Source organism: Hetaerina americana, unplaced genomic scaffold, assembly GCF_022747635.1.
Source record: "Hetaerina americana unplaced genomic scaffold, ioHetAmer1.1.p SCAF_4, whole genome shotgun sequence".
NCBI lineage: Eukaryota > Metazoa > Arthropoda > Insecta > Odonata > Calopterygidae > Hetaerina > Hetaerina americana.
Genome location: NW_027286985.1, coordinates 53,660,499 through 53,687,942, shown reverse-complemented (window position 1 = coordinate 53,687,942; position 27,444 = coordinate 53,660,499). Strand labels below are relative to the sequence as shown.

The window sequence follows — 27,444 nt, the reverse complement described above, 5'->3', positions numbered from 1 at the left end:
AATTCATTTACCGATCGTGGTGGGCATATCGAGATCAATGAACTTAGTTTACCTCTTGTTTATCGAATAACCTAGCAGCGTAGTGGAATTCAATTTTCTAATTAGAAATATCATTTTTTTAAGTACCAATAATGAGTTCCCAATATACATTTTACGAACGCTTATGTCCATATTGCTGAAATTCTGCATAATACATCTTAGCTAGTTTTACTTCTGTTAATTTGGCTTGCACAATTTATTTAAAAGTTATCGAATTGATAATGGAAATTCAAAAACCTAATTCATTTCTATGCAAACAAACTATTCAATGCTCCACAATCCAAATACTTCAAAGAGGTTACTCGTACTCCAAAAAGATTCTTATTTCAGCGCAGATAGCGTAGGAATTTTATGTTATCCAGAAAATATTGATTTTTGTTCCGGTAACCGTAGTTATCTTGATTCTATTTTGAAGACGAAACCTGAGAAGAATGATGCTCTCAAAATTACTGCACGTTTATTGGAAGGCTAAGTTTTTCTAAAACCTTTTGATATTCTGCCGATAAAGTTACGGATATCCCGTAACGATACTGGTACGGGCACTCATAAATGATTTAAATACATTAGTGTAACCACGGCCTTAATGAACTTTTTGTTCGATTTCATGTAATAAAAACATGTACACGCAGATACATTCCATAGTATTCGATGGGGAGATGGGATTAAGTGAACGGTGTGCATTTTTTTACTATACACATTTTAACATAGAATGCTTAAATAAAAACACAAAGTAAAATGTTACTAAAAATAAGAAAGACGTATTTCGTCATATGCACGACACACCTATGATATAAACCCAGCAAACCAATTGGGATAGCTCTACTACATCTAAAAAAGAGAATGTACTTGAGTTAAAATTTCTACGACGTAGAAAAAAATAAGTCAATTTTGATAAAATTATTCTAATTAACGTGAATATTGTTTTCGTAATATTCAATAATAACGCTGCAGATGTACTCCCGGACAAAAAGATGATAAAAAAGCGATCCAATGTGGTTTTATTTAAATGGGTTTTCACTTGACCAAAAATCGAGATGTGAGATGTGTTGAACTGATAGAGAGTAAATAAATAATATTTAAGATGTGCTTACCTGCTTCTTCTGCACCCTTTGCTTCTCCACCTGTCTCACTAGAGATGGACTCTGTGCATTGATTAGTGGCTCCATTCCTTGCAGAATTACCTGGGCGCCTAGGAACTTGTTGAGCAGGGCACGGGCCTCAATATCCTCCACGGAATCGCCTTCAACTGGTCCCTCTGATAAGAAAGAAAATTTACCCATAAAATATTTTACAAGATACTCTAATGCACAGTAAATGTCATATCGTTATTTGACTAATATAAAATAAAAATAGAAGAAATAAATTGTAATTATCATTAATTTAAAAACATTTTAATGGAAAAGAGATAAACTGACTTCCAGCCATTTGCATCAGAAAAATATTTCTTTGTGTGATTTTGTTAAATCGCCACATTATTCTGAAGAATCACACGTATTAAACCTAACACTATTGTGAGATAAGAAAGTATATTAAATGTGTCCAAACCCAAGCGATATTATCCCAGGAAAACACAGTTTTATTAAACACTCATCAAAAACAGAGCTTTATCGGTGGTTTAATACACTCTGGGAATTTTTCACATTCAAAATTTACTGAATTTTTCAAATAAACAATACTATCTGCTTTACCTAAACCATGAAACAAGTCTTTGAAAGCGGAATCAACCGCGAACAAACTTGCTACCTATTTTAAGATTTGGCTTTGACCAGATATTATTTTTTACACCCAATATTTTGTTAACTTGTTTATTTGTTTGCAACAGAGGGAGGCGATGCTCTCAGAATAAGTAGAGTGGGTTCTATCAGCGGTATTATCGGCACACTCTCCTTGCCGAAGTGGAAAAATGTTCTCGGTAGATACTTTTTTTATAAGGTCACTCCACAAATATATCATGGTGCTTTGATCATACGAGCAAAAAGGGAAAGGACCAAAGTATATCCCAAGTGGGAGGGAAAGGTAAAATGGCGATTAAATGCAGTTTAATTTTCGTTTCCGTTTTATGTCCATGATAAAATCTGGCAGCTTTTCCAAGGGCGAAAATTTGGCTTAAGGTGGTGGATGAGATTATTTGAGGGCGATTATGTCAGATATGGAGGCACTCCTCCAACACATCCGCCGGGCCATCTCAAGCACTGACAAGTTTTGCCGCATGGTCCATGAGCACTGGAGAGACCCTGATGGGGAGTGCGATGCAAAGAATCTCTGGGGAACCGAATCTTCACTCCCAGTGTCAAGATTCCGGTTCGTAGCGCAAATACTCTCCAAGTGCCATGCCCTCCACAATCAATCCAGAATAATTTTATGTTTCATCCAAGGTTACGAATCGCAAAAGAAGTTCTCCATTCGGAAACTGCATTTAATAAATAAATAACTAGAAATAATATTAATTAAATAAATAACTAGAACTTCAATCATGATAAGCAAACATCAATCACATCGATCTCATTTTTCATTCGCACTAACTGTTAGGCAAACAATGAAAACTAACATTAAAACTGCAGCCCAAAAAAAATCACTCGACACCTGCATGATGAAATCAGGCATAGAACTAGTGAACGAGCTACAGGTATATTACATTTTGATTTACTCAGGGACTCGTTACGGGCACCTTTCTAACCCCCGTCCAACACGATACTAAATAATCTTACCCCTTATATTCAATAAATAACTTTTGAGCTCCCATGCTTTCTCCCTTTCTACATTACGACCAAAATACTTATTATTTTCTTCCTTAGACATTGCTTAAAAATAGTCGTACCTAAATTATAGCCTTCAACATTCCAAAGTTGCTATTGATGCTAACATTAATGGGAGGACATATAAGGCCGACTCATCTTTCTCAAATTCTATTTATTTCTTCCTCTCTATGGTTTATTATATGATGTCACTATTCAATTTTTGTTTTTTTATACTTTAATTTAATTAATTCGGTTCAGTTATGTGTATTCCTGAATTTTATAAAGAAAATTTGGTTATTTTCGAATCAGTTCAATCAAACAACACGTAGTGCAAACAATTAATTCGTAATGTTTTAACATCCTCCATTTTTTGTGATGATATTTCAAATTACGTAAGGTGTATCAAATCACTTGCTACCCTTTTTTTCCCTCGTTTTCACATAAGTATGGCCATATACTATTATATTAGCCATATACCTCAAATGAAATGTAATATTTAAATGAATGTTTGCTTGAGAGCAAATAAAATTATAAAATTATTTTATCTTAGGCGCAAACGTGTTTGAGCTTGAAATTTTTAAATGGCTTGATATAATTTTCCGGGACTCACCGTTGTCCGCCTCTCGCATACGGCTGAGCACATCCTGGACCCCGGTCACCTTGCTCTGGTTGCCAAGGAACGAGCGCCCGTGACTGCCGCTGCCCGCGGACCCATTGGTCACCACCATGGTCCTCCGCTCCACGGTGACCACACCGTCTCCTCCACGATAATCCTCGTCGTCATCGTCGCCGTCAGACATTTGCCGGACCCGCGAAGAGGACGTGGAAGAGACGCTGGTCACCATCTCCCCCGCCGACTTCCTCGTCGTAGTGAGAGGACTACCTCCTGCAAAAACAGAGAAGAGGTGTGTGAGGCAGAGTTCGTGATTTGGTTTCCAGAACAAAATCGAGCGATGCTCCACGTAATTTTTCCACACCGACTCCAATGAGCCGAGTTTAGTTTTTGTGGTTGGCTGTGCTCAAATTATTTTGTAACTTATGTGTTATTCACTTTGAAATGCACGTTGAACCATAAGGAGAAACACTGAACCATAAAATGATAATGCCCTCCACAAACAAATATCAAAAGATATTTCAGGGTCAAGGCACTGCAGCGATTACCTATGATATATGATACTGACTGCATTACTTTAATGGGTTGGCATCATTCCGATTTCAAATCTATCGATAAGTAATATTTAAATATATAATCACGCTATCTTGATGCATGACTGGCGGAACATATCCACTATATTGTTAACAATATCATTTTGGATAGATATGATGCGGAGGAATAAATTAATAAGTTTAAATATTCTGAAAAAACACAAGCATTCAATGTTAGGGTAACCGAAATGGATTCGGAGTCGGGATACAAGCATTACATTCCGAATCTAAGGGAAAATAAATGAAACTCAATTGCACCAAAAGTGGATTCTAAATCTATTGTATTGGAATCTATCGCTTCCGGAGTAGACCTAGACAAAGCCCATCGAGGGTAATGTCTGAATTTATATAAAATGCAGGGAAAACAGTAAGGTAAAAAGCCTAGGGATATATAAATGAGATAAAATTAAGAGAGATGGGAAAAAAGCTAATCCACGAGTTTATAATAAGAGGAAATGACTTAGAATGAAACAGTTGAGAACCGACCATTGAGCATGTAAACACTCTGAACACATCTTGCTTTACGTAAAGTAATACTAATTGTAACCACATTAATGCTAACATTAAGTCTTTTCAAAAATATCAAGTTTTCAGAAATGCTACGACTATTTTATGAATCAATGCCAAACGTCAAATAATTATTAGCAGATCCTAATGTACGGAGACGATAGTGAGCAGAATATGATCATTTGATTTGATCTATAGAAGAATATAAAATGCGTGAAAGGGGTAAATAAGAACTTCCAATGACGCATTACCTCAGTATATTTAATTTTTGTAAAGCAAAAAAAAAAGAATGTAATTTCATAAAATGTAACGCTGAAATCTTAAACCGCATGCGCTATCTTCATTTCAGAAGTGTTTGGTTCGCAGCCAAGTGCATCCCACGCCCAGATCTAAAGCTGGAAAGAAGCTCCTGGGATCGTTAACCAGTGCCGACGGGCAAATGGATGTTGGCTGGTCTATTTAGATTCCTAAAATATTATACAATCTAGGGATAATATCTTCAGTATGTATATTAGTTTAAAGTTTATAGGTCCATGCAAATATTTATTTTGAAATAGCATTATTTTTTTATTCCGTACATTGTTTTGGACTACGAATTTTATTAATCCTTTGCTAACTTTTCCAAATTTACTTAAAATTCTGACACATTCGGATTATTATCGGATTGGTGCGTTATAACTATCGGAAAATGAAAACATAGCCGTTAAAAAATTTCGGTAAAATATCTATCGCAAAAATACCTGTTTATTATCTTCGGATATTAAAATGATCGTAAGCATACGCAACTCAAATTGTGAAACGGCATCATTTACAATTATCATTTTTACATAAACGGACGGATACTATATATGAAGTATGGAAAGGGAAAAAAAGGAAAAACTTAGAACAGGAAAACGAACGTCGAACTGCCATATAAGTATTAAAATATGTCATAATTCTTTTAATGCCAAAATTTAGTGAAGTTTACGATAAGTAACGTGCATTTGTCTTCCAAAAAATATATATAATTACACATATTATAAAGTTATATTAAACATGTAAAACTTTTTATTGTCCGACCAGGTTCCGAAACTTGCTGTCAATTTGACCATCAAATTCAAAACTGTCAAAACCTAGTAAAGTTAATCTGAAATTCTCAATATATATATAGTATATACACACACACATTTATTTTATATATATATATGTGTGTGTGTGTGTGTATGTATATATATATATATATATATATATATATATATATATATATATATATATATATATATATATATATATATATATTTGTATATGTAGATCAAATTATCCAAAAAGTGGACTATACAAATACAATTTTATTCTTAAAATGGGAATTTCCACAAAATGACGCCTTAGAACATAAATCTGAAAGCATAATTTGTTGTAGAGGCATTTACAAATATTTGCTAAAATTTCATTTCAAAGGAATAAATAATTAGCCGAACAAACCTGGAATCCAAGGCTTGAAGAGTTTAAGTTGTTCATTTCCAAGAGCTTAGCAATTCCTAACAGGAATCTTTCACGTAGCTTTTTAAATGCAGTTTTGCTTCATATTATTATATTTTTTGATAAAAAATTCTCGAAAAAACACATTTCACTGCGTGAACATCATTAGATGCATTTAAAAATCATAATATTTATCTTTCGACGAATTCACTCAACGGATACCGGGAATTCAAGATATCTTAAGGAATTTTCTCGCCTATTCCGAGAATGTTTTATAAAAAATAGCAATAGATTAATATATATTTATTTGAAATTTACAATATTTTTCGAAGTTATTTAAAACTTATATTCGTTTCGCGAGAGTAGAGGATGAGGAGGCGTGGGTGAGACGTGGCATTAGCCCGTTCCATCACCTCTTAGAAGGCTGGGAGACGACCATGTTTACTTACTATCGTTTTCCACGGAGCGCCGCCTCAGCTGCCCCGTATTCTCTGCGCCAACTTCGTCCTTCTGACTCGCTGCCATGCCCCTCGTCACGGTGCTCGTCACCGCTCTCCTCTCGATCACCTCACCAGACACAGTCTTCGTTCCTGGAAAAGTCATTGCACATTGAATTACGTCCCTCGCATGCGAAGATTGAAAAATCATCCGGGACCAGAGCAGTTCGATGTTAAATGTTTTATTTACAATGGGTTGCGACCACATCCCATTGGTCACTTCAATCAGAGGGATCGTAATTTTAAAAACCGTAAATGTCATCAAAACCATCCTTATGTAATTCCATTCTATGAAAAATATCTTCCGAACGATGCTACTTCAAGCGCACCATCGAACTGCCCCATCCGTGATGGTGACCCTACCGTGGAGGCTCTACGGGGAGCAGTAGGTGATGACAAAGGATAGTTACTCATTGATAGGTTACTCATTTTAAATGTTCACGCGTCTCTATTTCATCAACCATTTATCACTAGTGATGAGGCAATTGTTTTATCAACTGTGACTCATTATTGGGCCAACAATGAAATGAGAAATTATTTCCTTTTTGAACTAACAGTTGTTAGAAGGTCAGAGAAATTAGTTTAATTGAACATACCCAAGAGAAACACTATGGTAATCGATCCTAGATACTAATTTGAAAAGGATCGCATTTTGACCAATAACTTGAAAAATAACGACATGATTCTAGTCAACATAAGGTTTTGAATCTTATTCAAATTTGTTGACCTTTATGTCCATTAAAAACGTCAGCCTTGCTTGAAAAATAATGTTTATAATAAAAAAATGTTTATTCACACAGAGCTAAAAAAAAACGCGCGGGCACTTCGTCTGAATTTGTTATCTTAATATTTTGGAGAAATTCGTTTTTCAGGGAAATAATCAATCCTTCCAACATTTTTGATAGGATAAAATTTTTAAGTCAAGGAAATATCTCGTGATCTCAGAAAAATAATCGAATAAAATAAGAAATGGTAATGTTTACACAAGAAATAATACAATTTTTATAATAGTTTTAATGTATAATAATTGAAAGTTATGTGAAAAAATATTAGCACTTGACATTCGATAAAGTAACAATGAAGCTTTTGTGGAAATGCCCAACCACCAATTAATACATGTATACAATTTTTACATCAACCAGAACAGAAGCTTAGCGAATAGGACCAAGTTGAATTCTGTGAATATATTCAAATTTTGCATCTACATCATTTCACCTCTTTCATTAATTGGCGTAAGCTCAAAATGTTACATTTTCTAAAGGCCGTTTATTCTACAGGCAATGACCTTCCTCATTTGCGTTCGGGCGAACGCAAAGACTGAAGATTGAAAAGCCACAGAATAACCTTGGCGGCTCGCTGAGAGTTATGCATTTATTGAGTATTGACGGTGCCAATCTGACCGCCTAAAGACTGCCAAAGAGGACAGAGTAGAGGACACGATGCCCAATTACCTGAGTGCCCGTTGGTGGCCATAGAGTATGGGATGGCGGGTGAGGAGGAGGAGTGGCAGGGAGACATGGGAGAGGCGGGAGGGGTTGGCTGGGAACCCTGTTGCCGGAAGCTTGCAGTGCGGAAGATGAGCCCGGCCTTAGGGTACGCTCGGGAGGGTGAATCAGGCACGCCGCTAGCCGCTTCTGCTGTCCAAATTGTTGTTATTGAGTTAACACACCAAAGGATTAGTAATCTCTCATGGCAAAGACTCATGCTCGATAAGAAATATGCTGATAAATGGGTGAGAACCAAAGCAGCATGAAAAAAAGATGCAAGGTTTGGCCAAGTTCCACGAGTGTGTGAACTTGTGGGATTGAAGCAGGCAAAAATTATTAATAATATATTTCAAAAGTTTTGCTGTACATCATAATTGATAAAAATATTAAGATTATAATATTAAGCAATTTTTGGAAGGTTGGTAAGCATTAATAACATGGTTATATTAAAATTTAGAATCGTTAAACCAATTATATCTAGTTTTCATTGATTTTTCTGAAAGACATAATTACTTGCATTCTGGAAAATTATTTGATCTTTAGTAATAGCATCCCAAATTAACATTACTCATAAATTTAAAGTGACAATGCGATTCGAGTAATTAAATGGGATGCAAGAGGAATAATACCAAAGGTTTCAACTGGACCGGTGTTTAAGTGACACTCTTCAATTAAAATTTTCAACAATACTCATCCCACGATAAATGTCGAAATATTTGACCAGATATTGCGTAGCTGCAATAATGGGACCACGGTACAATATTTCCGTCCCGAAAATGGCAGAAACGTAATAAAAATTGCAATATGTGGGTCCATACTAAGGTAGACACTAAAGCAACACGCAATTTACAAATCTGGCATGACAACTGTTAATGCAAGGATAATTCACAGTTAAAGTAACATTTATAGGGGCACAGCACTGAAAATATCAACATTCACACAAGTAAAAAAACACAAAACGGGCAATAAACATGTATTAGCTAAAAAAATATTCACTTCACCAAAGAGACATGTACTAAGCTAGGAGATACACAGGTAGGAATGCAAAGCTGATGTGGAAAATTGTTGAACTGTTACTCAATAATCAAAAATATACAAACAGTAACGTATTGGGGTCATTTCGAATTTAAATACCATCAATTAACTGAGGTTTTCCCCTGTGAGACGAGTATGGAACGAAACAAATTAATTACTATTTCACTCCGATGCTTCGGTGACCCAGTTTTTACGAAATAATATTCGAAAGTGAAACGCTCTAAATACTGGCCAGCATGTCTGATGACCAACCACTGCCATGACTTAAGTAGGTGGAGTAAATTTGGAGAAAAAATCGGTGTTAACGTGTTACAATGTGATTCCTATGTTGGCGTCCTCTCTTATTCTTACTTCTCTTACGAGGCTTACGTCTAAAGCGGAGAATGAAATTTTTTTTTTCACTTTATCAAATATGATCAGATCCTTTTATTGGCTATCGACTTTATTTCTTAACGATTTTTGGAATGATTATACATATATCAAGGATTCGCGGCGTCTAAACGCGGATTCATATGAATTTACTGATTTTCTATTAAAATTTTTCTGTCGGTAAATATTGATTGAGGCACAACAACATTCCTTTTATGAAGATAGATCCATTGATAGATACATAATTGAATGAATCAATGGGAAAAAATTAGACAATGAGGCCTAAAAACAAAAATGCACTCAAAAACAGACCTTACTTTATTTAAAAATTCTATTGAAGAATTAATATCCCAGGCGGTGTGGAATACGCGAGGAGTAGAATCAGAATTTGACTGTAATTTCAAGTAAACTTGTTTGATATGACAATGCGAGACATCAAAGAATACAATGATTGCATTTCACATGAAAAATATTATAAAATATTGTCAATCACACAAAATACTATTAATTTCCTCATTTATTGATAAACCAAGTAGTCTATATTGATAACTGTGAACTCTCCATTTCATCTCATGTTATACATCGCATGAAACTTACGCCAAAGACGTCTCGTCTGGCTTCATAAACGAATATCTTCTCAGTGGCGAACACGGGAAACATTCACTTTTGCGATTAGGGTCCAACGCGTTAATTAAGACTGAAATTATGGGAACGCTTAACGACACAGCGTTCCCTTGCACTTTGAATGATCCCATGTCAACCAAATTCGTCCCGCAACATAGTACGAAGGGGGTGGAGAAAATTTCTCCGAGAGCACGGACTCCGGCCAAAGAACTTCGAACCCATCCGCCGTGTTGCATTACTCCTCCGCATGATATTTTCAAAGGCCGGTCGGTTCGTCAAGGAGGTCGTTCACACCCGGTGGAGAGCGAATGGCAAAGTGCGCCGTCGGATCGGAGTGAAGATTACTCTCCCCCAAAACACTCCACATATCCGATTTATACGGCCGTAACATTCGATACACGAGGCTCCCTTTCTCGCTCATCGGTTCGGTTCTTAACCCTGCATCTCTTTCGAGGATTCCTTCCGTCCCCTCCCACACCCTCTGCTCTCTCCTACCCCACACCACTTCCATCTCCTCTTTCTTCCACTCGCCTATTGCTTTTTCTTTCTTTCTTTCTCTTTCACTCACTGTGGTAGAGTCGCGATGGAAATAGTACGGCAAGGGTGGCGCTTTGGCACTGGATGGAATTGTGGGGGAGAGAGGGAGGGGTAGAGGGGGGGGTTGCTGTGCGATGGGTGGCAAACGCACGCACGCCTCTCGCCTGAGACCGTCGTCCGACTGAGAGTGTTCGTTTTTCCTTTGTCTGATGCTACCGTCTATTCTAGCCTCTTAGTCTCTCCTTTTGTGGGAGTGACTTCCGAAGTTTTCCGAAATACGTAACTATTACGCGGCGAACCCTGACTCCAGGTATCACCTTGCGACTTGCGCACCCAAAACGGCCTGAACGAAGGCCAATATGCTTCGGAAGTGGTGGAGAGAGTGACCTAGGAAGTACTTTTTGCTAAGCATGCAAGGATTTTCCAAGAATTTAATTTCCTGCCATGGTCTCGTTAGGCCTTTCCTAAATTCGTGAGAAGTTTTTCTTAATTAAAAATTTCACTGGATAAAAATGTTCACGCGAATATTTGGCAAAGATAAAATTTGCTAAGCATGAAATAAAACGCTTGAATATTTGCACCTAAGCAATGCATTGTTTCTCTACGACTACCTTCCCTATTGTCATACCTGAAACTTTGGCCACAATATTCGAGCGTTTTCCATCCATATCAGCGGACTGCGAGAATGAAATATAAGTTTTGATTCACGCAAATTCACGAATGTTCAATGCCGAATATACAAAGATCAGGTATACTTAACTTGCGGATAATTTAAATTTTATACCGTCTTGATGAGGATGTTTTTCAATTCTTATCCATGAATTTTTAACACGGTAACACTATCCTACTGGCCCGACAATTTCTCTACGAGATTCTCTTTCTTCGGCATTCCAAAGCGGCGGACAAAAACTGTTTTGCGGAAAAGTTTGGACGGATTCATCCCAATGGGCATAGTTCCGAGAGGGGATTTCGCCCTAGAAAAAAAGGAGATCATCGCGTGTTTTGTCATTGTTTTACCGTTATTGTTTCGAGTGACCTCATTTAATTTTACTTCTCTCCTCGCCTCATTCCCCACCGTCCCTCTCTTAACTCTTCCGGGTCTGAAAGGGAAGATGTACTCCGTCAAAAATTTCCTTTGACGGGCGGCGGAATGGGGACAAATGTCGACGTTTTCGTCACGGGGGAAAGGAAAGCGCGAGGAAGGCGACTGGAGAGAACGAAGGGGACAGCTGATTGAGATTCGACGCGGCGTTTTGCGAAAAATTAATGCCCTAAGTACCTTACTCTGCTGGCAAGATGAACGACGACTTTTGCCCGAGTAACCTGTGACTGTTCATTCACACTCCTTTACCCGAAGATAAAGCATTTGAAGTAACGGTGTGTGTCTCTGCCAAATTAATAAAATAGGTAATAATTTTTTCTTTAATCACATTTTTATGAAAGTAATTATGGTTATTTATGTATCAAGATTTTCTAGCTCTAGTGTTTATGAAGTGAAGGTACTTAAGACCGATACGCTACTGACAAGCACAGAAAAAGTGTCAAAATGAGTTGAACATTAATATTGGCTCTCCATAAGATAAGTCTGTGAGCAAGAGTAGTAATTATTTTCACGTCAAAGGAAAAATTTTGGCAAAACCCTTTCACATTATAAAATTTCAAGAACCTATTAGGGCATTAAGTCTCCAGCGGCTTATTCATTTTCCACGCACTGGGTCTATCAAATATTTTATGGCTAAGTGGATGGGCATAACATCTTGGACTCGGTAAAGGTTATCCCTTATTATTGAAACATTTATGAGTTTAATAAGTAATTATTTTTGCCAATATCAAGCAACTGTTCTTATGAATGATAAGACATATTCCAATGATCATTTGTCCCGGGAAACAAAGAACTCTGGGTGAAGGTATTATAAAGATATTGAATGCATCTATTCTTAACATTGCTACTAATATAATATCGTATATCTAACCATCTTATTTTCAATTTCATGGTTATCGATTGCTGTATATCAACAAGAACTGGCGAGGAGAAGGAAAACCATATCGATCACGAACTGAGAGACTTACAATCTAACTAAGTGATCTATAATTCACCCAAGGGCGGGCAGAGATGAAGCAAATATCTGCATCCAACTGCGAGTCATTACAGTGGTCAGGATTTGCGAATACTACAAAATAACATGATATAAAAAAATCGTGTGGTTATGTATTTCCAGATTCAGAGCCGATATCCTTCTGAGGCCGAAAAGGGAGTATAAGGTCATTTGTGATCGTCCTCCAACGTGATCCGAAATGCAAATGTATCTCTAAGCTAAGGGCACCTCGGAGACTAGAAATAGAACCGACATTGACATTATGCGTTCCTATTAATCGACGACGGTTCCAAATGGAGTCAGCCCAAATACTTTCTGACTAGTCGCGAGAAGAGTTTCCTTCCTCCAATGGATCGTGTTTCGCTGCTAACAACAACTGGAGGGAATGAGTTTCTGTCGGACAATGAACATAAAATAAATTGCTTGAACGCTGACGCGCGCGGAACGATTATACTTGTATAGACCTACCTATTCAAAGCGCAAAAATAATATTTTTCGAAAAGTTGATATGAAAAGGTGATGGTGAGTAAAGAGAAATTCAACTTTTACTGGAACTAATTTCATCTTGAAAAAGTAGAAATTATATGGTATCATGATTCATTGAAAATGAAAATGTAAATGATATATACACAGGGATAAATATGATGTTCCTCGTGGTGATCTCGATGTGAACGATTACTCGTCCATTTACTATTTTCTGGTTGACTTCCCATGAAAATATATAGAACACAAATTCCTTTTATCGCAAAAATAACCCAGGATAAACTGTATAATGTTTTGTACTACTCTATACATAAGTATATAAATTACGTAAGTACAAAACCTGGACATATCTCGATAATGGAGCAATAACAGCTATGCATGAATGAACAAAACAAATTTGAATGTTTCCCGAGGTCCTTGTTCAAGGAACACGACATTATTGTTGTTTTAACAGTATCTTATGCATTAAATAAAAAATGGATTTACTGTTCACAAGAAAATATTGACTAAAAAGTAATTTTAACTGCTAAATTAAACATTATCCAACGGCAAAGTTGTGTCAAATTTTTGTAGGATTTTTTTTATACTGGCTATAAACTTGCGAAACATAAACAGATTTGATTGATAAACAGATCAAACAATTTGTTTGAATCGAACAGATCAAATGATTTGTTTGAAGAGATATAACTCCTCTGGCATCGCAAATTGAAAATTTGAATTGAAAGTTTAAATTGATTGAAAGCCATTACTTTTCAAATGTATCAGTATCATCAGCGGTTTAAATCCAAATAGTGCTCATATGTGACATGGGAAAAAATACGAGAACATGAGATGCCTTTGTGGAGAATACTACTAAAGCTTACAACCCTTCCTTCAACTTAAACACGATGCTATATGAGAAATCCAGATTTTTACTTTCAGTAACTCCTAAATTTAAGATAGGCCATACATTAAATAAACCTATGGATACATTAAAATGTTGTGTATTTCACGGGAAAAACCGTGTTTATGAGCGGAGGTTCAAACCGAAAAGCTACTTTTTCCCCAGACGGATCAAAATATAATTTGGCAAGATCACAGCGTAATTTGGCAAGGGAACAGGTTTTCACGGTGGGTTCAAATCCTATTTTTTAAGAGAAACAAACTTGATGTTTCAGGCGTCACTATTTACACGAAAAAATAAGATATTATGTTCAAGACCTAGAAAGGAAAAAAAATTCATTGAGGGGAAGTAAAACGATAATTTCCGAAGAGCCGTACCTACGTGGCACAATTTACGTCTAATCCTGCCTGCTCATTGGCATATATACCAAATTATTATAAATATTTTACAGATTTTATGAAACCTGTAATGAATTTGCGTTCAAAAATAATGCTCTGCCAGTTACTTTAAACATTCATTTTTCCAACACAATTTATTTCAAGTAGTTAAAGAGTTAGCCTGGTAGATTCCGCGACCAATGGCTTATCGTACATAGAGGCCTCAAATTTCATCAAGATGGGTGATGAAGTTGGTAAAAGTGTTTGGAATACATATTAAATACGCAATAAACTGAAAATAAGCAGAGTTTTGCAGAAAAATACTTCCCGTCTGCCGTAAGTTTTCATAAAATAAAATCCGAGGCCAAGGAGCACAAAACTGTTTCCATATACTTACCATTATTACATTCAGATATATTCTTATTAAAAATGAAATCCGGATTGACATAACTTCAGAAGGTACAAAAAATGTTTCATAAATAGTTTTTTCAGCTAGATTAATATAAGTGATTTTGTCGATCTTCATTCTACACATTTACTGGCTGAAAGAATTCAATACTAAGGGATAATCATTCCAGGCTCAAAAAGAAGTCTCTTCAGTGAAGGAAATTGTGTCTATACATACCCCTTGACTTATCTGCCTAATATTATAGTATATTTAGGCCAGTGTTAAGTCATTCGTGTAAGTGCTTCAAAAACATTTAGAAAAATCTACGTAACAGTTTTTTGATAATATATTCTGGCTGTAACCGAAAAAATGTAAGAAGATTTACCAGTTTACAATTCTTTCATAACACAAAAAGCGACAGTACATCAATATGAGAATAAAACTGTGACTATTTAAATAACAGAAGCAAAACGAAGTTTGATTGGCAATATTTATATTGAATATGGATATATTTAAAGGTTGTCATAAGGAGATTAATTGATCACTTTCCACCACCAACACGCGCACATTTTTTGAGTTAGCAGAACTAGGTTATGAATATGGTAAAAGAACTCCAAATAATAATACTAAGTTAGCAATAAAGATATTTGCTTTTTCTTAAAGCGGGAATAATATTTTTCACACAAATACACACATAAATGTAGTAGCAGAGTCAATTTTATAGCCCATTGGTTACAAACTATTTCTCCATAATGAAAACAATCCACTCCATCGACGACAGTCACGCATTCCTGCCGCCGAACGGATGAATATTGGCGGCACCCATTCCCTATTGCGCCTTGAAAATTTGATTTCCACGGTTCAGATGTGGAGCATGAGATGGAATTACATTTTGAGGGAAACGAATTGACGAGGCCGCTCTGCGGGTACATACAACGCATATGCTTCTTTGGATCAACGTCAAAATCCTGAGCGGGATATTTTCGTCCCGCCAATTTCCAGAAATTCGCAAGTGCGAAAATTTCGACGTCCGAGGGAAGTGAGAAATTCAGGAAATGGGATTCACATGGCATTCACATGGGGCAACGAAGAGTAAAATAAAAAGGACGATAAAATATTACGAGACACTTTACCACGAAATACTTGATGACAACGTTAGAGGTCGACCATGAAAGAGGCCCGTAGTTTGAGGTTTCTATTTTACATCCATTCTTTCTTAAACGAAATTCTCCGAAGTAAAAGAAACTCCGCCCATAAAGGAGCAGGATTTTGCAAAGAGCTCCTACCCCTCTCTCTATACCATCAAACCGAATTTTATCCGATTTCGTATTTTCTCCGAGTGATTTACTTTTGTAACTCAATTGAACTACAAAAAGGGCTCATAGGATAATACTGTTGCCCACAAATTATATTTTTCCTCGAAATTCATTGAGAATAGTAAAACTAAGCCCTCGGTTTATTCCAATCTGTCATTGTAATCTATTTTGTTTAAATTTTTGGCATATCCCCCTAATCAAATTACTTCCGATTTCACGCATCCATTCCCCTATAAACTACGGGCGACTTTCAAGGTTGGATCCTCGTCAGTTTTCTTTTGAAAGGCTAAAAGAGGAAGAGGTGTCATGCGACAGACTAACCGGCTGCCTGCTGGAACTTCTGGGACAGAGCCCTCACGGAGCCACCCCTGGCCACCCGCGAGAACCCTGTCGTGGCTGGTGCGGCCGGCGACGATGTGGACGATCCCGTCTGGAATTTCTTCTTGACCACGCGCGTCTCCTGGACATCCTCGATGTCCTCTTCCGGTCGGCCACCCGCAGTTCTCGTCACCGTGGTTGTGGTGGACACAACTTTGGGGCTATCGTTGGATGAGGCGTACTTGCGGGTCACCGTGGTCGTGGTAGTTTCGCACCTGCTATCAGAGGGAGATCTGCAAAGAGAGAGAGAGAGGAAGTGGCGGATTTGAGGCGGATCCCTCGATGGGAGATGCGACAACCGAGTTTAGTTCTCCTTCAAGTGCGCAGCATCGGTGTATAAACAAACAACGCAACGCGATTCTCGTTCTACGTGATTGCAACGCCATTTACTTTGGCAAAGAGCGAGACTCGACGCCGAATCACGCGAAATTTACACAATGAAAGCGCGTGATAAACCGGCGTCTATATTGGTGGGAAGCATATCAATTTTTTTTTAAGCGGAATGATCAATTTGAGGAAAATTCCACCCCGTGGAAACATGTGCCCCCTCCCCACATACAAATTGTATGTGTTATTGTGGGTATTTTCTTGTGAACCAAGGAATTATCGTTAAAATAAAAACTGTGTTGCCCTTTTGTCTTCCTCATGCCTCAGTTGCGGTTCTGAAGGCAATTGGCTGATATTCTTAAGAATTTCTCATTTCCAGCATATTGGTCAAACTTACCTTTCTAACATTGCTATGATAAAATTTTCCAACTTCATAGTTATTATTGTTTTATAACACTGAGATGATGTGAGGAAGATATTGGATTTACTTGAAACGGGAATAGGAAGGCATTATCTACTTAACACGTCAATTGATTAATAGAGCTAACAAAACGCTTATTTATTTCTTAATTATATTTTGAAATGAATATTTTGTGCCATGGATTGAATTACAAGAACCTTTTTCCAGAGAGAGATAAAAACATGACCACCATCGAGAGATAAGTTTCTGCTTCTTTCAACACAAAGCCTTAATTAACAAACATAGGGAATCTTTAAATCACAGAATGATAATTTACGCCACTCTTTAATGCAAGTACTTGATAAGATTGTTCTTGATTTTCAATTCAATGAATATATGGGTCATCACATCTCACAGGCCAACCTTCTCAAGATCGGAATGTTTTCATGAATACATTTAGTTTCGTCATGGTGTTCCCCGAACGAATTGGAGTTGGTAACTCAAGGATGACGACCGCCTCGCTAAGGCCAATTCAGAAGATTAATTGTGTGTAGAGCGTCATTTGGGTGCCAAAAATGAAAGGAAACCCCATTAACGTGTGATCATCAATAGATTATAATTAAACCTGAAACCTAAGGTCACGGATTATGCCTTCCTTATTTTGCCGTGAACATAATGATTTTTTGGACCTAAATTGATCTCAAAAATTGGGTCAGCTTCTAAATTCATAAATGCTAATTCTGCTGTCTTTTGTTACCAAATATAATTGAAAAAATGCGGTAAATATTGATAATTGCAATTATAATACGTTCCAACGACTAAAATGATAAATAAGTAAAACCATAAGCTCAGAATAATAGAAAAAATTGCCTCTAATTCCAACCCTGATTTGAGCTCGTGATCTTTGGGTTAGCTGAAGAGTACGTAACCCAACGGGCAACATGATCGGATTGATGAAAAGTTTCTGCGAACTTTAAAAAGACTGGCAAATCCCTGGTTCCAACAGAAAATTCACACGACTACTTATAAATGTTTTCCCTGCTCTGCGGAAAAATTCATAATCGTGAATCCCGAGCTTACGATAATGTCGTCATGACATGATCAATCCACCTTACGTAGAACAAAACCGCTTACCTGATCACTTCGATGCCGTCGTTGGAATCTCCATCAACCTCCTCGACCGTGTACGGCACCGTGTTCGACGACCTCCTCCTCTCCGACAACTCCGCTCCGGATTTCGACACCGAAGACGATGACGACGAAGTCGTGTAAGACGAATAAGTCGCCCTCGAGGACGATGTCGCGGGCGACTCATCGTCCACCGCGTCGGTCGATGGCCTCCTTCCTGCTCCTTTGGTAGGCCTCCTCTTGTCGCCTGCGGGCGCTTCGTTGGCGGCGTCCTCGGAGTCATCCACACCTGCGGGAGACGACCGTGAGAGGCGAGAGAGGAGGTATAGGAGGTGATGGTTGGACTCGCCGTGCCCGTGCCTTTCACCCTCCTCCGAGGAGGAGGCGGAGGACGACGAGGAGGAGGAGCGGGCCGGACCGTGGGGCGCGGGTCGTCTGAGCGGGGATACGGGCCGGAATGTGTACCGCGAAGGGTAGGCGATTTCGGGGGACGGGGGCCGCGGGGGAGGGGACGGCGACTCGCCGGCCCTCGCCATGTCCGGCAGGGGCGGGACTGGGGGTGCGTCGACGTAGCACTCGTCGCCGACGGCGGGCGGGGGTTCTCCGGGAGGGGCCTCCGGAGGGCGCCACCTCGGTAGCGGGGGCCGATGGGATAGAGGAACCCTCCGCCTCACTTTGGTCGCCGGGCCGAAGTGAGCACTCTCAGACGAGATGGACTCGTTCGAGTCCCTCCGAAAGGGGTCGTAGAGGCCTTCGGTGCCGTAGCCGTCCCCTCCGCCCCCGCGTGCCGAGTCACCGGCGTCCTCGTGGCCAGAGGCGGAGGGGTAATATCCCGAGTCCGGGACGTACTCCCCGGAGAGATCCTGAAAGTGTCCCTCAAGGAACTCGGGGGCGTCTTCCGCAATCTGGCTGGAGTCGGGGATGGAAGAGGAGTAGGAGGTGGTGTAGGACACGTAAGTCAGGGGCGGAGGGGAGTCGAACTCACGCTCTAGGGATTGAAAGGACGAGGGGGAGGAGGCATCTCGAGAGGGTGGCGGGGACGAGGGGGTGGCAGTGGATTGGAGGAAGGGAAGGGCGCGAAGGGGACAAGTGTCGTCCGAAGGAGGGAAGGTGTGCTGGGAACCCATGGGGGAAAATCCCATGTAGGAGGGGAAGATGGCAAGGTGGTCGCTGGGTGCCGAGGGAGTTAGGTGCCCCAGAGGAAGGATGGTGGTAAAGGAGGGCAAGGAGAATGGGGGGAGGGTGGGGTGGTCGCTGAAGACGTCGAGGGCACAGGGTTCGCTGTCGACAGGTTTGGTGAGGGTGGCAGTTTCGTCAGGGGAGACCTCAGCCTCGTCAAACGGTGGTTTTTCGCATTCTGGAGCCGGAGGAGGAGATTTTTGCGTGATGAGGCGGAATATGACCACCGCAATGACGAAAAGGAACATTAGCAGCCCGGGGTAGCAAGTCCACATTACTGAGAGCACGATGGCCACCAACGCCGAGCCAATGACGACCTTTTGAGATTCCATCTTTGATTTCATCAACGTGACAAGTCACGTGTTCCTTTGACGGTCGATGGTAAATGCACTTCTATCGCGAATATAAAAAACCCACACCGTTATGCCAAAGACACAGACACATTCCCTCGTGGAAGTTAATAGAAAAATATCTAAACTGAAACAAGAAAATGCTATTGTTTTTATCACGACAAAGAGTCCTTAACCTGCCACAAATTCACAGAGAAGGCACAACACACGTAGGCACGATGAGGAATTTATCTGAATAAACCTACTCTCCACGGAAAATGGGTCTTGATAAATAGACACGCCGACGTGTCAACACACTACAGGAATCAGTTCATACTGGTCGAATATGCTCCGCGTCACGCGAGTCGCGTCCGGGGTCCAGCGTCAGCCCGGTTCGTTCCCAAGCCGCGAAATGAATGCGGTGATGCCGGCTTCCGGATGCATCTCGGCTTGAGGGACGACGACAAAAAACGTCGCATACTGCGACGCGGAGGCATTCCTTAGAGTCGTGTGGACAACCAGGAAGGAGTCTCACCCGGCGCATGCCATCGCTGGAGACCAAAAAAAACCAGCGCCCGTCTCGAAGCGCGGAGGTGGACGGAATGGGGAGAGAGAGAGAGCGAGACAGAAACAAAAGAGTTGTCGGGGCCGACCGAGGCAATCAGGGCGAATCCGCTCTCCTTCTCCCCGACGAGCGCGCCTCCAATCGGCTCCCCCGCCAAATTTTCAAACCCCTCGCGGATCGCCCCACATTTCAGTCCGTCCGCCCGATTCCTAGGCCAGGGGACCACGGTCAGTCACTCGAGGCCGAGTCGTTCGGTCGACCACTCCGCCCAAGCGAGTCGCCCCCGCGGAGTCTGGTCGCTCCGTGGCGCGGAAAGCGATCACGCGTGAGCGAGCGAAATGCGTGTGGGCATGGAGAGAGGGAGAGATTAGGGAGCGGAGAGAGTCAGGCGGGCTCATTTCTCTTTGGCAACTCCCTCAACGGAGAGACCATCCCGCAAACTGGCTCCTCGCTCTCTACGTGCCGTCTCACCCGAGACACCCTCTCACTCCTCTCGCGTGATGAAAAAAAAATTAAACAAGTGAAGCTCGCATCTTCTTCGCGAGCGCTCCCTCTCTCGTTTCCTCCAGGCGACGAATTTCGTGCGGGGCACCCCCGCAGAAACCAACGAATCGCGTCTTTGGGCGACATGAGGCAAACCGATTGGTTCCGAGTTTTGCCGGTTAGTAAAGTGTAGACGGAAAGGAAAGAATCGATGCGAATCACATGACGATAAGATATTCAGAAAAATATGTCATTACATGTATTGTTTTATGTAAGTGCTGGCGATAGTAATAGCCATTTATAGCCATTTATCGGACGACAAAAAGACATATTTTGCCTTGAAGGAATCAAGGAGTCTCTAATTTCGGTATGATATGGAAATGAACATGGCCGGCATCGGAATCGCACGCTGTCGAGCAATCATCAAGTTACATCGAATCGAAATTCCGACTCATTGAGAAATAATTTTGAGTGAATTCGATTTTCGACTGAAAATAGTCGGAATCGTCCATTTGTAATTTAGAGTGGGGACAGATAAAGAGAGGAGGAGAAGTGAAGACGTTCCGCGCGTGTCCGGCAGAAGACCAATGCCCGCACCCCCTCGTCTTTATTTTTAGCCAGCCAGGAAGGGTTAAGAGATCGAGGCGGGAGGGAGGGACGGAGGGAGGGGCGGCCACGGGGATGTGGCGGTGGAGGAGGGCGCCCAGCTCGGGTAGTTCCGCTTCGAAATCGCCGTTCATTTAATCAAAAACTCTGTTCGCTTATTTTTATTTTCATTAACGATCGAACTCCTGCCTCCTCGAAAATCCACCCCCACTCTTGGGTGGAATTGGAGGGCCTTGTGCAGTGCAGTGACGTGATGGTTTGCGCGTGGGGGGAGGGGAGAGGCAGCGAAACGGTTAAAAAAATCGCGGCAAAATTATACGTTTAGGGCCTCCCCTAGCGTTAGATGGAGGAAGCTGAAGTTTTGGCGACTTCCGAAAATAAAAGCTCTGGCTCGGCAGGAGGCTCTATCTGACGGGGAACTGGGAAAACCCATTCCATGGGAATGTTCCTACAAGTCCGGTATTTTCGGTTGGGGTTCCGCCGCTGTTTCTGTTTGACGGGCAAAAAAGATGACGTTTTTTCACCAGCAATAATTCCATGACTTGAACTGTGGTGCTAAGTTGAAAGTGGAGCCGTTTGAGCTTCGGGGGTCGAGTCAAGATCATGTAGTGGGTGGGCCTAGAGAATTAATTTAAATTTTGCCAACCAGGAAAACTAGACATGGTCATTAGATTAAAAACTGCAATAAAGACATTGGCGACGACCAAAACCCTACAGTTTCGGTGAAACACTTTGGCCAAATTACACTTGCTTTTTAATCATTTCACTATCTCAAATATGCAACCTAAAAAACTATGTTTACTCCTAATTTCAAACAAAAACGTGTTTAACTTAAGTATACCAATTCTCACTTACATTTACATGATTTATCAACATTAGCTATTCCATTAATCAGGTTTGAAAAAGTAATTTCAATACATTTGTCAAAAAACTGAAGCATAAATACATACTGCCAAGTAAAATACCATATTATTTTCACTCATTTAATTATTTATACATTTCTTTCATTGACAAAATGAACTGAACTCCTATGTTTTTGTTTGCACTCTACTAGATTAATATTTTGCACTATGAAGGGGAAAATTAATCTAATCTTTACATATGAATGCAAGTACATAGCATCTATATACTTCTATCATATACAAGAAGTATTAAATAATTTATTGAAAATAATGAAAAGTATATGCATTGAAAATAAGTTGCACACTATTCCAATCTCAAAAGGTCAATGGAATGCTGGATGAAAACGTTACCTATGCTTGGAATATAATATGTAACTTCTTGCAGCTATACAAAAATACTCTACTTACATTTTAGCACATCTTTCTTCAAGGAGGCATAACCAGAAGACTTCTCAGACACAGTTTGTTGGCTTCTTATTGTAGAAGCTGTACTTTTTGCAGTAGAAGTCTCGGTAACTTCATTATCTTTGGGCTTCTTCAAAATTCCAGGGCGCTTAATAACATCAGATGTTACTTTCACAGTCGTTGTTTCGGATCGCTCACCTAACGATTATAATAGGATATAATGACGAATGAGGGAAGGTCAAAGAAATTTAGAAAGTATTTTACAAAATTGAACTAAAAAAACTATTGATATCAATGGCCTTTAATACCATCTCTGGGAATTTACCAAACTAATTAAAGCCAATTCAATAATGTCTAATAAGTATAAAATCATTATTATGAAGGCTTCCATAGAATGGAATCAGTGAATAAATTTCAACATTGGACTACACCCACCTACGAGGGTCATCCGGAAAGTAGTACCCGTTCGTGCCGCATGACGTGCTGACGACGCGAGTAGCCGCTGGACGAGGTCAGATAGCTTCAGTGGCTTGTCTGCCTTCTCTGAGCCAAGTTGCGTGACGCTAGCATTGCCTGTGTTGTTTCTGTGATTGTTTACAATGTTTAAAAAAATTGAGAACGCCGCCAGTTGTGAAGTGAGGGCAGTGATTAAATTCCTCAATGCAAGAAACGTTCGCCCATGTGATATTCATCGCCAATTAAAGGAGGTGTATGGAGACAATGTAATGGACGAGTCGTCTGTTCGGCGGTGGTGTCGCAACTTCAACATGGGGAGGGGGAACACACACGACGATGAGCGTTCGGAGAGACCGTCTGTCATTACAGACCAACTGGTGAGCTCAGTTGACGAATTCGTGAGGAACGATCGGCGCGTCACAATTGATGACATCTGTGAGCATTTTCCCAATGTTTCTCGAACAATTGTTCATGAAATTGTTAAACACCATCTGCATTATGCAAAAATTTGTGCAAGATGGGTCCCTCGCGTATCTCAATGAGCTGGCGGCGAAGGACTATGCAGCAGGAATACAGAAACTTGTCACACGTTATGACAAATGCCTTAATTTGCTTGGAGATTATGTTGAGAAGTAGTTTAAAGTATCCTCTTTCAAATAAAATTTTTTATGTTTGTTAATATTTACTTTTGTGTCTTTATTTCACGAACGGGTACTACTTTCCGGATGACCCTCGTATAATATTTATTAATATACAACAATTCCCGAAGCATTACACTCAGCTTCTTTGGATGATAATGGAATAAACTTCACCTATCTCTAAATTCAATTGCATGAATTCAAACAAACCTTAGACCATATGCTTATGCAGTAATTAGATTATGCTTTAGTGGATTTCAAGTGGAGCTGCATGTGGAGTATTTTGACACAATGCTTCCCTTGTGTTAAGGTAAAACATTTCTGAAGAGTATTGCCATAATGTGAGAGAAGTCTTAAGCTTCAGTCATGTTCCACATTCAGCCATCCACTTTAAAGCCACAAAGGTTTTTATGTTTCAAATTTAAAACTAGTTAAGTTTAAAAGACAGCTACAATATGCAAACTATGTTACAATATTTGATTTCAAATTTTCTTTGTCATATTTCCAAAAATTAGACAGGTCACAAGAATTAATTTAGAAAACCTTTTTCACTGAAAGTAGAAAAAGGAAAAAATTATAAAAGTTATGCAAGTATGAGTATATACGTATGAATAAAAATAAACTGGCTTCATATTTCCTGATATTGCTATAGGAATTTGTGATTATAATAAATAAGTATGCTGACAATATTTCTTTCTAAAGTAAAATAATAAGTATTACTGCAAAGCTTCATTCAATTCAGGATGAATATATTAACTGCTAGGATGGAATGAATTTTGGTCAATTAAATGAAAATGAAAACTGTTTGGAAATGAGGGGGCAAAATAAAGGGGTGGGGTGTGATTATTTGTAGTTAATGGGTATAATTTTTTATTATATTGCATTCTACACAAAGATGGTGGCTTTGGGTAGTCAGAGGAAACTCTAACATATCACTGAAGACATAATATTAGATAGAAAAAATACAGGTTTTTTGGGCATTTTAAAAGAAGGATTATCTTGTAAAATGTTCTTCCATTAATGTTTTATGATTTTTATTATACCAAAAAAATAATGCTAAATTGCCTTAACTAACTCACTGATTTTTAAGTTGATAGCTGTTCAAAAGGTCAATGCTAAATTAATGGATATTTCTTCTTACAAATAAAAGGAATTACATGGTTAAAAAGCCAGTTATAAAACTATTGAGTCAACTTATGTATGCATTAAAAAATCTTTTCTTAGTTATTATGCAAAGTGTACCACCAAATCATTTGCTTACATTTATTAATCAAATAATCTACAGAATTTAACTTCCTAACATCTCTTTTTCACACCTGCAAAAGTTTACCCTTGTCCAGCAACTAGAAAATACATTTTATCAATTAATTTGTGCTTATAATTTGATATGCTCTTACATTTGTAACTGATGTTTCCATCACTTGATTGATAGATAATATTAAACTGGCATAAACTTGAATTAAAATTCTATTCTCTAAGTTAAATAAAGATAAGCATAGATTATACCTACATATCAATCAGGCATATACATTCACAAAAAATCCTAACTGGAAATAGGATATTGCAATAGTTAAAATATTATATGTTTTAGCCAGTGCCATTAAATTGTTAGCCATGTTAAATACCATTGTTAATATCCTCGTATTCCTCATCATCATATTCTTCATCCTCGTCATCACTTGAGTAATCCTGTGATCTGCTGTGATAATTGCTTTTAGCAGGAGCCAAGTCTTCCTCTTCTATACCACAGCAAGAGAAACATTTAAGCATGTGTACTTGATTAATTCACAATTACTTGCAATTTTTATGCTGGGTTGTGAAAACTCTGCTGCCAATTATGAGATTTCATTACTGATATGGGTTTTTGTATTAGCCATTCACCCTTCTTAAATCATTAAGTCAGGAAATCCCAATAGGAAACATAAATGCACCATAACATATACCTAAAATACATTCTCTTAATGCTGCAAAATTTTCACAACTCCAGCTGAAGCAACATTGTGGGAGGGGAGTATTATTGCATGCAGGTTATGATAATTGCAAATCTACTTTTCACAAGTATTGGCACAGTAACACATTTGTTAAAATTTACTACTGGTGACTATTAACTTTAAAATAAACCACACTGAACTAGCAAAAATTGTGTTGACATAAATGTAATTACACAATTGCAAAATTTAAATTAACCATTTTGAGCAGTGCACATTAAAAGACAATTGAGTGAAGATGAAAAGTGAAAATTTCATTAAAAAGGCTATTTGTTATGACAAAGGTTAATCTTTAATAAAATATGAATTAATCACTCTTACATATATTTGGACTTAATACGACACACCTTTAGTAGCCTGATATTAACAAAAAAAAGTGTTGTTAGCATAAAGCAAAACAGGTGATAGTAGATCATTAAAGTGTTCACATGTGTACATTCTATTAAACAAATTTTGACCACCTGGTGCAAAAAAATGATATTCTTGTGCTGTAAGAAAGCTCCCAAATCACCTGGACTGCATGTATTGACTGATAAATCACAGAATCTCTCCAACTGTTTAATTTTCAACTAAGCATTTGTGCAATTAAGCAACATAAAAGCTGTCCCATAAAATGAGTTCCCAAACATAGAGTTCTTTTCTCTGTTAGAGAACTTAATCCTCAAAACAAAGTACAATAATATAATTAATAGCTTAAAACCAATAAATTTGCTGGTAGTAACTCCACCAAATATTTCAGTAATAAATGAACAAAAGCATATTCATTAACGAAGCATTAAATGAATTACATACCTGTATATGCACCCAAACCACTGTCTCTGCGGTTCAACTTGTTGTTTGTTGTTTCTGTGTCTGAAAAACATAAGGAGATTATTGAAATGAAAAGTAAAAGCATTATTAAACTGTATAGATGATATTAAACAGACAAATTTTACTTACCAAGCTTTATCATCCAGAGTGAGAGTAGAAACAAAGAAAAAAATCAATATGAATCTATTGCTTCAAAGTATTTAATTATGATAGAGGTTGATAATTCGGAGATTTTTTTTCCATTTAAAGAAAAATATAAAAACTGCAGAATATTTTGCCTGAGACAATTGGAAAGAGAAGTATGCTCATTCTCCGAATCCAATGCCTAGTTTGTCTTTACACTAATAAAATGTAGTCATTATCTCATAAAATCAGAAAACCTATCACTGTAAATAGCCAATGTTTTATGCACATTATAGTCATGTGAGTGATATAAATGAATAATTTGAAATAATTCATATGATGGATATTTCAATTTAACCAAATACAGTTCAGTTTTGGTTCCTCTGAAAATTACATGCAACCATCTAACATCTTATTAAAATACTTCAACAGTGGTCAAGAGGTTTGGGAAAAATTCAAGTTAATGGAATCATCAGACATGAACTATCCTTTTGAGAATGCTTACTTTATTTTTGTTATTTTTAAGCCTCTATTTGTGCTATATGGCACACAAAAAAGACAAAAGATGTATTAAATGGACCGTAGCATGTTTTTAAAGGTGTTTATGAACTCATGGATCAAAAAATTTTCCTATAAATTTGTAATTATATTTTGTATCTAGAAAAGCATACAGTTTGTTATCCTATA

The 27,444-nt window shown here is 38.6% G+C and overlaps 1 protein-coding gene across 1 annotated transcript in view; it reads right to left on the bottom strand.

Annotated features, from left to right (window-relative positions):
• The window catches only part of LOC139692210 (serine/arginine repetitive matrix protein 2-like), a 372,759-nt gene that overhangs the window by 53,613 nt on the left and 291,702 nt on the right, over positions 1-27,444 (bottom strand). The window contains exons 11-19 of the mRNA XM_071590276.1: positions 26,617-26,676; positions 25,462-25,575; positions 22,746-22,940; positions 18,280-18,562; positions 16,362-16,651; positions 7,897-8,082; positions 6,398-6,538; positions 3,388-3,663; positions 1,131-1,294 (exon numbers count right to left, since the gene is read on the bottom strand). Coding sequence (XP_071446377.1) covers positions 1,131-1,294; positions 3,388-3,663; positions 6,398-6,538; positions 7,897-8,082; positions 16,362-16,651; positions 18,280-18,562; positions 22,746-22,940; positions 25,462-25,575; positions 26,617-26,676 — 1,709 coding nt within the window. The remainder of the gene's footprint in view (positions 1-1,130; positions 1,295-3,387; positions 3,664-6,397; positions 6,539-7,896; positions 8,083-16,361; positions 16,652-18,279; positions 18,563-22,745; positions 22,941-25,461; positions 25,576-26,616; positions 26,677-27,444) is intronic.